The sequence below is a fragment of the Heptranchias perlo genome, chromosome 2, assembly GCF_035084215.1.
Source record: "Heptranchias perlo isolate sHepPer1 chromosome 2, sHepPer1.hap1, whole genome shotgun sequence".
Classification (NCBI taxonomy): Eukaryota; Metazoa; Chordata; class Chondrichthyes; order Hexanchiformes; family Hexanchidae; genus Heptranchias; species Heptranchias perlo.
The window spans coordinates 120,247,186-120,257,672 of NC_090326.1; the positions used below are offsets into that span (position 1 = coordinate 120,247,186).

The following is a 10,487-nucleotide window of genomic DNA, read 5'->3' on the forward strand; positions in this document are numbered from 1 at the left end:
CACAAAGATAGGCAGTATTGTAAACAGTGTAGATGGAAGCATAAATTTACACAGATATTAGCAGATTACGTGAATTGGCAAAACTGTGGCTAATGGATTTCATTGTACGCAAGTATGAACTCAACAACTTTGGACCTAAAAAAGATAGATCAGAGTACTTTTTAAACGGTGAAGAGCTCGAAATAGTGGAGGTCCAAAGAGATTTAGGGGTCCATGTACCCTGCTTTGGTGGAACACTTGAGAGGAAAACATAAAATGCACAGCAGAACGATTTGAAGGGGAGCAGGTAGGCTGGTGTGTGAAGCTGGTGGCAAGATGCACAGTTTGTGGATGACTGCAGGACATTATCCTGGTGCAGCAGCAAACCACTTCACTTCAGCGAAATAAGACAAAGAAGAGGACTCAGTAAGCAGACAGGAATTTTAAGAGTTGGAGAATGAAAATCTTGAATATGCTAAAACTAAAGCTTTACTTTTCAGGGAGTCTGAAAAGTTTGCATTCGGTGAAAAAGAGGTTCTAATGTAGCAGCTGGAAAGGGAAAAGAAGGCTTTTGAAAATGCATTGGAAAGCATTAAATATAAGTCGTTGAAGTCAACCAAAAATGACAAGTTAATAAGCAAATGCAATGTGACTGAGACAGATGGAAAAACAAGATTATATTTTTAATATCAAAGAGGGTCCAATTAAAAGAACTTTGTTATCTGTCCACAAAGCAGAAAGAAGCATTGAAGCAATAGGTTACTGACTTTGAAATACAGAAACATGCTCACATTGCATGTGTACTGGAAGAAAAAGAGAGGAAAACATCTGGAAATTCCCTCCATGCCTCTAAGTAGCAGTGTCCACACATATTGATTAGCATTTAGCAACTGACAAAATGTGGTATTGTAGTAAAACTGATGCCAAGCTCATTGTATAGCTGCACGAACAATATCGAACATAGTAATGCAACCTACCGAATATCAAATGTCTACAGCACAACTTGATTTCACGGTCAAGGTCCTAGTGACCTGAGGTACGGATTTTAAGAAAGAAATTGAGTGAAATACAAATGAATCTATATTGTTCCATTCCTATGTTGAAACTTTTGTGTGATGCCTTTTAACTATTTGTGTCCTGTTCAGTCAGAAATAATAGAATCTCACCAGGTCTCTGTCTGGGGCTCAATGTTCAGAAGCAGGTTTACTCACAATCCCATTTATGTCACTGATGACATTTCTCGCCATACTGAAACATAAAGATTTACGCATTTTAGTGCATCAAAAACTTGTTGGGGCATTTGCTTTGGTTGCCTCGGTGGATTCTACGGTCCTGGACCTCATAGGAAAATGAAGTATGTCTTTCTGTATTTCTTATGAGATGTTAAACTGAGGCCCTGTCTGCTTTCTCAAATTTTTTTTTATTCGTTCATGGGATGTGGGCGTCGCTGGCGAGGCCGGCATTTATTGCCCATCCCTAATTGCCCTTGAAAAGGTGGTGGTGAGCCGCCTTCTTGAACCACTGCAGTCCATGTGGTGAAGGTTCTCCCACAGTGCTGTTAGGAAGGGAGTTCCAGGATTTTGACCCAGCGACGATGAAAGAACGGCGATATATTTCCAAGTCGGGATGGTGTGTGACTTGGAGGGGAACGTGCAGGTGGTGTTGTTCCCATGTACCTGCTGCTCTTGTCCTTCTAGGTGGTAGAGGTCGCGGGTTTGGGAGGTGCTGTCGAAGAAGCCTTGGCGAGTTGCTGCAGTGCATCCTGTGGATGGTACACACTGCAGCCACTGTGCGCTGGTGGTGAAGGGAGTGAATATTTAGGGTGGTGGATGCAGTACCAATCAAGCGGGCTGCTTTGTCCTGGATGGTGTTGAGCTTCTTGAGTGTTGTTGGAGCTGCACTCATCCAGGCAAGTGGAGAGTATTCCATCACACTCCTGACTTGTGCCTTGTAGATGGTGGAAAGGCTTTGGGGAGTCAGGAGATGAGTCACTCGCCGCAGAATACCCAGCCTCTGACCTGCTCTTGTAGCCACAGTATTTATATGGCTGGTCCAGTTAAATTTCTGGTCAATGGTGACCCCCAGGATGTTGATGGTGGGGGATTCGGCGATGGTAATGCTGTTGAATGTCAAGGGGAGGTGGTTAGACTCTCTCTTGTTGGAGATGGTCATTGCCTGGCACTTGTCTGGCGCGAATGTTACTTGCCACTTATGAGCCCAAGCTGGATGTTGTCCAGGTCTTGCTGCATGCGGGCTCGGACTACTTCATTATTTGAGGGCTTGCGAATGGAACTGAACACTGTGTAATCATCAGCGAACATCCCCATTTCTGACCTTATGATGGAGGGAAGGTCATTGATGAAGCAGCTGAAGATGGTTGGGCCTAGGACACTGCCTTGAGGAACTCCTGCAGCAATGCCCTGGGGCTGAGATGATTGGCCTCCAACAACCACTACCATCTTTGTGCTAGGTATGACTCCAACCACTGGAGAGTTTTCCCCCTGATTCCCATTGACTTCAATTTTACTAGGGCACCTTGGTGCCACACTCGGTCAAATGCTGCCTTGATGTCAAGGGCAGTCACTCTCACCTCACCTGGAATTCAGCTCTTTTGTCCATGTTTGAACCAAGGCTGTAATGAGGTCTGGAGCCAAGTGGTCCTGGCGGAACCCAAACTGAGCATCGGTGAGCAGGTTATTGGTGAGTAAGTGCCGCTTGATAGCACTGTCGACGACACCTTCCATCACTTTGCTGATGATCGAGAGTAGACTAATGGGATGGTAATTGGCCGGATTGGATTTATCCTGCTTTTTGTGGACAGGACATACCTGGGCAATTTTCCACATTGTCGGGTAGATGCCAGTGTTGTAGCTGTACTGGAACAGCTTGGCTAGTGGCGCAGCTAGTTCTGGAGCAAATGGTTGTAAAAGATTCTATGGCACTATTTGTAGAAGAGCAAGGTAGTTCTCCTGATGTCCTGGTCAACAGTTATCTCTCAGGCAACATCATTAAAACGGATTATCTGGTCATTTATTTCATTGCAGTTTATGGGACCTTGCTGTGCGCAAATTGGCTGCTGAGTTTCCCTACACTACAATGGTGACTACATTTTATAAGTATTTCATTGGCTGTGAAGCACTTTGGGACGCCCTGAGGTCATGAAAGGCACTATGTAAATACAAGTTCTTTCTAAAATTTAATGAGGTTCCAAGAGCCTCAGCTTTTTATTTGTACAATAAAGCTTCACTGTGATCAGGATTTGTGCTTCACAAGCTTATATCACAGGCCTCTTAAAAAGCCAATAAGGTGACACCGGGTTTAACCTAGTGTCTCCAATAAAAGGATACATTCTGCACCTGCCCTTCCTCAGAGAAGGCGCCACTAATACAATTGGCCTCAACAAAACTAAAATACATCAGAATATTATTCTATCCATCTATAAGACAACCCATATCAAGTGGTGCCTACTGGCTGCCATACCAAATTTGATGTGAGTTAGGTTTTTTTGAACTGTCACACTTCTCGTTCTTATGTCTGTGGGCAAAATAAGTGACCGTCATATCTTGACGGTTGAGCCATTCTATTGCCTGTTGCATTAGTAGCTGGATAGTGCAGCCCCAAGACTGCATTTAAGTTTTTTTCAAGTATAAATTCTGTCTGAATTATTTGTCTGAGTTTCTGACGCCTCTGTTTTACCCACTAACACGGCATGTTGGAACGCTTCTGTCATTCTAATCAGTTTCTAGGAAGTGTGTAAGATATAAAATCAGTTGGAATAGAAACATGCAGATTGCGCAATGTAAGTCCAATGTACAAGTGCCTATCAAAGGGTGCAACAAATCTTGGAATACAAAGGTATAAACCCAGAATAAAAGGACAATTTAGGGAGTTAACAAAGGTATGGTATGTGAGAAATAAAACTCCTGGATATCTTTTGAGGATATATTTTTAGTTATAACAGCATAATTTGAGCGACTATTGCTCATGTTGATTCAAAAATATGGTATATCACTGACAATAAACATAGATCCAAGTATTTGGAGGGATTTGCAGTCTAGGTCCCTTGCTGATTAAAAACGTCATTCCATTCATTTATAAAAAAGCTGCGATACTATAGCAGTTTTAGAAATGTTTTCAAGCACAAATTTCATCTCCTGTCAAAATAAAATAAATAAATGAGGATGCTGCGGCCTGTGTTGCAGTGAAATGGTCAGAAATGCGACAATTCTGCGGAACCATTTAAGCGCTTCCGAGTTGCAGCGGGAGTTTTTGGTGCGCTGCACCCGGAGTGTGCAGCACGTGTCGGTCCGGGAGTGAAAGGTTTGTCTTCATTCGGATTTATTGGTTCAGCTTCACTTCTGGCGAAGGTTCACCCTCAACCAGGAGCGTGATCTTCAAACAGCGGTTGGATCTCATTCTCACCGCCTCTTCGGCCGAGTTCGTGTCAAACCGGTCGGATTTATGTCCTTCGGGCTTTGAACGTTTAATCCGTGTGAAGGGGGAGGGGGGAGGAGGCCCGAGGGACCTGTCTCTGATGGGGGGGGGGGGGGGAGGAGGGGGCCCGCGGGGCCTGTCTCTGATGGGGGGGAGGGGGCCCGAGGGACCTGTCTCTGATGGGGGGGGGGAGGGGGCCCGAGGGACCCGAGGGACCTGTCTCTGATGGGGGGGGGAGGGGGCCCGAGGGGCCTGTCTCTGATGGGGGGGGAGGGGGCCCGAGGGACCTGTCTCTGATGGGGGGGGAGGGGGCCCGAGGGACCTGTCTCTGATGGGAGGGGGCCCGCGGGGCCTGTCTCTGATGGGGGGGGAGGGGGCCCGAGGGACCTGTCTCTGATGGGGGGGGGAGGGGGCCCGAGGGACCTGTCTCTGATGGGGGGGGAGGGGGCCCGAGGGACCTGTCTCTGATGGGGGGGGGGAGGGGGCCCGAGGGACCCGAGGGACCTGTCTCTGATGGGGGGGGGAGGGGGCCCGAGGGGCCTGTCTCTGATGGGGGGAGGGGGCCCGCGGGGCCTGTCTCTGATGGGGGGGGGAGGGGGCCCGCGGGGCCTGTCTCTGATGGGGGGGGGGGGGCCGAGGGACCTGTCTCTGATGGGGGGGAGGGAGGGGGCCCGAGGGACCTGTCTCTGATGGGGGGGGGGAGGGGGCCCGAGGGACCTGTCTCTGATGGGGGGGGGGAGGGGGCCCGAGGGACCTGTCTCTGATGGGAGGGGGCCCGCGGGGCCTGTCTCTGATGGGGGGGGAGGGGGCCCGAGGGACCTGTCTCTGATGGGGGGGGGAGGGGGCCCGAGGGACCTGTCTCTGATGGGGGGGGAGGGGGCCCGAGGGACCTGTCTCTGATGGGGGGGGGGAGGGGGCCCGAGGGACCCGAGGGACCTGTCTCTGATGGGGGGGGGAGGGGGCCCGAGGGGCCTGTCTCTGATGGGGGGAGGGGGCCCGCGGGGCCTGTCTCTGATGGGGGGGGGAGGGGGCCCGCGGGGCCTGTCTCTGATGGGGGGGGGGGGGCCGAGGGACCTGTCTCTGATGGGGGGGAGGGAGGGGGCCCGAGGGACCTGTCTCTGATGGGGGGGGGGAGGGGGCCCGAGGGACCTGTCTCTGATGGGGGGGGGGAGGGGGCCCGAGGGACCTGTCTCTGATGGGGGGGGAGGGGGCCCGAGGGACCTGTCTCTGATGGGGGAGGGGGCCCGCGGGGCCTGTCTCTGATGGGGGGGGAGGGGGCCCGCGGGGCCTGTCTCTGATGGGGGGGGGGAGGGGGCCCGAGGGACCTGTCTCTGATGGGGGGGGGAGGGGGCCCGAGGGACCTGTCTCTGATGGGGGGGGGAGGGGGCCCGAGGGACCTGTCTCTGATGGGGGGGGAGGTGGCCCGAGGGACCTGTCTCTGATGGGGGGGGGGGAGGGGGCCCGCAGGACCTGTCTCTGATGGGGGGGGAGGGGGCCCGCGGGGCCTGTCTCTGATGGGGGGGGGAGGGGGCCCGAGGGACCTGTCTCTGATGGGCGGGGGAAGGGGGCCCGAGGGACCTGTCTCTGATGGGGTGAAGGGGGCCCGCGGGACCTGTCTCTGATGGGGTGAAGGGGGCCCGCGGGACCTGTCTCTGATGGGGGGGGGAGGGGGCCCGCGGGACCTGTCTCTGATGGGGGGGGAGGGGGCCCGCGGGACCTGTCTCTGATGGGGGGGGGGGGGCGGGACGCCGGACCTGTCTCTGATGGGGGGGGGGGGGACGCCGGACCTGTCTCTGATGGGGGAGGGGACCCGCGGGACCTGTCTCTGATGGGGGGGGGAGGGGGCCCGAGGGACCTGTCTCTGATGGGGGGGGGGCCCGCGGGACCTGTCTCTGATTGGGGGGGAGGGGGCCCGCGGGACCTGTCTCTGATGGGGGGGAGGGGGCCCGCGGGACCTGTCTCTGATGGCGGGGGCCCGCGGGACCTGTCTCTGATGGAGGGGAGGGGGCCCTCGGGACCTGTCTCTGATGGGGGGGGGGACCGCGGGACCTGTCTCTGATGGGGGGGGGACCGCGGGACCTGTCTCTGATGGGGGGGGGGCGACCCGCGGGACCTGTCTGATGGTGGTGGTGGTGGGGTGGCGGGCGGCCCGCGGGACTTGTCTCTGGTGAAAGGCATTTGACTGCGAGGAGAAAAATACCGCTGGAGATTTAAGTTCGGGTCTCCACCTCCGTGTGGTGGGGCACACGGTTTGCTTTAATCATGTTGCAAATTCATTAAAAACATCTTTAATTATTAAAACCTGCACATCATGAGGCACTGAAGTAAGCGGGAGAAATGGGCTTGCATTTTAGAAACTACATTTCTGGTATTGAGTTCACATTTTAGATAATTCCAGATAGTGGACCAGTAGTAAGTCTGATTTAAATGCCGGTGTGATGTCAGAGAGTTGGTGATAATATTGCTTTTTTTTTTAGTATTTACAAGCTTTAACTGGGTTAATTATGGCTGAAGGAGGAGATGCCAACAACTCTACCAATGATAATGTGACTGACCCAGGAGTAGCAGCCATCAAGCCTCAGTAAGTCTGAGAATTTTGCTTTAAAAGATTTAAAATTATTTCTTGCAGGCATACTGAAAGCCATAATCAAGCACTTTGCCAATTACACATTGATTTACCGCTCTTGTTTTAATCATCTTTCTTTCCCATGGACTGTATATAATTCTTATCATTTTAGATGTTTCCTGCCGCAGTTAGCGATTATGATTTGCTAGGCCCCAAACTCTGGAATTCCTTCCCTAAACCTCTCTACCTCTCTCTCCTTTTAAGGCGCTTCTTTGACCAAGCTTTCAGTCACCTGTCCAGCTATCTGCTTATGTGGCTTGGTGTCAGATTTTTGTCTGATAATGCTCCTGTGAAGAGCTTTGGGATGCTTTATGATGTTAAAGGTACTATATAAATGCAAGATGTCGTTTAACTAAAGACATAAAAAACAATTGGTACATTAAATCTGGACCAATATTTATGCTTCATTATCAGTGAACTTCGTGTATGTAAACTGAAATCAATGACAATTCAATTGGCCTATAAGCACATATTTCAGTCTTTTACAGGATCTGTGTGAAGCACATAGACAGGCTTGCATTTCTCTCTATATAATGCCTTTCACAACCTCAGGATGCCCCAAAGCACTTAACAGCCAATTAATTACTTTTGAAGTGTAGTCACTGTTGTAATGTAGGAAACGTGGCAGCCAATTTGTGCACAGCAAGGCCCCATGAACAGCAATGAGATAAATGACCAGATTATCTGTTCTTTAGGTGTTGGTTGAGGGATAAATATTTGACCAGGATACTGGTCAAATATTACGTCCACCTAAGGGGGCAGACATCTCATCTGAAAGATGGCACGTCTGACAGGGAGCACTGCCTCAGTACTGCACTGAAGTGTCAGCCTGGGGTTTGTGTGCTCCAGTCTCTGGATTGGGACTTGAACCCACAACTTTCTGACTACCGTTGAGCCGTGGCTGACGCAAGATTAAAATACATAGAGCATGTTTCTTCTGTTGATTATGGGGGAATTCACGTGTGAAATAATATTTTCATTCTTATTGCCAAGTGATGGCAGAACAAAAACAAAACTGATGGAGATGGAGAAACATTCAGTGGAAGCATGTAATGGGGAAAATTTCTGCAGAGTATTGTGAAAAGCTCCATGAGACATATAGCACTTAAGAAATATATGCTGGCATGTAAATGCAATTTAATCTGGTAAAATATGGAATCTATTTTGACTACAATATTGCCAACTGCTGCAGCTTTAATAAAAGAAAATACAAGCACCTGAGGATTAATTAAATATAATCATTTCTCTACTGTAGATGAAAGTGCTGTAAGACTTTGAGGAGATTTAAACAATTGAAATCTGTGTAGTGCTTAGAGTAGTGAGACGTGGATGTAACAAGTGGGAGATGTCTGTTTTTCTTATCATGTGATGTCAGATGGGTAGGTAAACCTGACTTAAAAATTGACTTCAGCCAGCTGCGCCTCTAAGAAGACCGTATTCTTCTGTGACGTTGGTGGCCAGTACACGTAACTCATTGCACAGTCAGGCCTTAACATTGTATTCAATGGAAAACATCTTGCCTAGATATATTGGGGGTGATTTTAACCCCCAAGAACGAGTGGGTTGAGGGCAGGTGGGAGTTGAAAATAGTTGCTTTTTGGGTTGGGACCGCAACCCGGCTTCACTTCCGGGTTTAATGTGAGCGCGTAAAAGTATACTAGGAATGCAAATTTTGCGATTGCAACCCAAAAAACAACTATTTTCAACTCCCACCCGCCGCCAACCCACCTGTTCTTGGGGGTTAAAATTACCCCCGTTGCCTTTCTTTGTTTCAGTGCTCCATTTCAGAAAGTAATTAAATCTAGAAAGTTGCATGGTGCCTAGAATAACTTGTTTGAAATATTAACAACTCTAACCTCTCCAATTGATGAGCCATTAAAGGAAATGTATGAAGGGACTGGTGACCATTCAGATATTAACATCTACCACACAAAGTGTAAAACCTGTCAAACTTCGTCGGTATTTATGTGAAGGAAATATCACTTGACCACTGAACCAGCCATTTAAAGTTTAAATTTAAAGTAAATTATTGAGCATCATTCAGAGGGCAAACTCTAAATGTACTGGTTAGCAAATGCTGTTGTTTACTACGAAGAGGAATCATTTAGAAATGAGCATGCGCTGATCATGGTTTTATTTCTTAACTAACTATGATTCTGGAATGGGCCTGCCGTAGATCAGCTAATTTAATTGTTCACATGTTTGTCCAATTATTTTTGGTCTAAATTCAGTCACGTGCGCTGTAGTTTGTAACTTTGCTATATTTTCTTCATGTTGGCTTCTATCAAAAGTGCTTCTTGATCTATAACACTTCAGGTCACATAAAGTATTATACATTCAGGTCATTTTTATAAATGTACCATAACCACTTGGTGGGAGGGGAGGATGCATGGAGAGGAGGTATACTGGGTCTTTTTGGGATTGAGATGATTCCGTTAGATTCAGTAACTCAATATCTGAGCCAGTGAAATCTGTAATATTCCAGCCGCTCTGGCTTATTTCTGGAACCTGAAGGTAGATTTGTCACTGTGGCTGGAATTCTTTTCACTTGCTTCCAGATAACCCTATATCCTGACAGGTAGGGTGCTTCTTGGATAAGTAGCCCAGGCTGAGATTCTTCCCACTTGGTTCAAGATAATCTTGCATCCTAACAGGTAGGGTGCTCCTAGTTGGACAAGCAACAGGAAGTTTACCAATGCTGTGTTAGTTAGCTGTGTGATTTAGGTAATTAAATTCTAGCAACCCCTGTGCACACTCCACAGTCGCTAAACCTTGACTCTTGTCAACTTGCACCTAAAATCTCTGCACTTGACTAGGTGAAATGTGTCCATATGGGTAAACATGGATTTTTCAGTAGCTTGGTTTGGAGACTCCTGCACATGGTTTTCCACACTTTTGACACCTTGCTTATCAAGAAAGAAAAATGTTTTTCAAACTTTGTGGATTCATTTAATTTGCAAGGATTTTTTTTTTCTTACAGGTATCGTACTACCAAAGATCATTTCCATGAATATGTTAATGGTGGAAGGGATAAAGACCTAAAGGTTGCTGACAAAGATCATCTGAAAGGTGGAGGTGGTACTGAAGGTGCTGCAGACTGTGACCTCCCAGAGCATAAAGTAAAAAGAATTAAACTGGATGAAGAAGATGAAAATGTTCAAGATAAAAATAAATCTGAAAAGGATAATGGAGAATTATGTCAGAAAGAAGGGGAACACAAACAAAGTAATAAGAAAGCCAGGGGCCAAAATAAAAACAGGCCTCATATGAAGCCAAACCAGTATGATCATGATCCAAAGTTGTGTACCTCGGTATGCCAAGTAAGTTTTTTTTTAAAAATGACGTTTTGTCCATATCTGATGCTGTATTGCTGTGGAGTAGCAGTGTATACAGCTGTGCAGCACGGGATCACAAGTTAAACTTTTGTCCCTTTCCCCAGTTTTCACAC

The 10,487-nt window shown here is 48.3% G+C and overlaps 1 protein-coding gene across 1 annotated transcript in view; it reads left to right on the forward strand.

Annotated features, from left to right (window-relative positions):
• The first annotated feature begins 4,228 nt into the window (after positions 1-4,228).
• dus3l (dihydrouridine synthase 3-like (S. cerevisiae)) overlaps positions 4,229-10,487 on the forward strand; it is a 38,500-nt gene continuing 32,241 nt past the window's right edge. Inside the window, exons 1-3 of the mRNA XM_068006647.1 lie at positions 4,229-4,299; positions 6,891-6,994; positions 10,020-10,359. Of these exons, the coding sequence (XP_067862748.1) occupies positions 6,918-6,994; positions 10,020-10,359 (417 nt within the window). The 5' untranslated portion in view covers positions 4,229-4,299; positions 6,891-6,917. The remainder of the gene's footprint in view (positions 4,300-6,890; positions 6,995-10,019; positions 10,360-10,487) is intronic.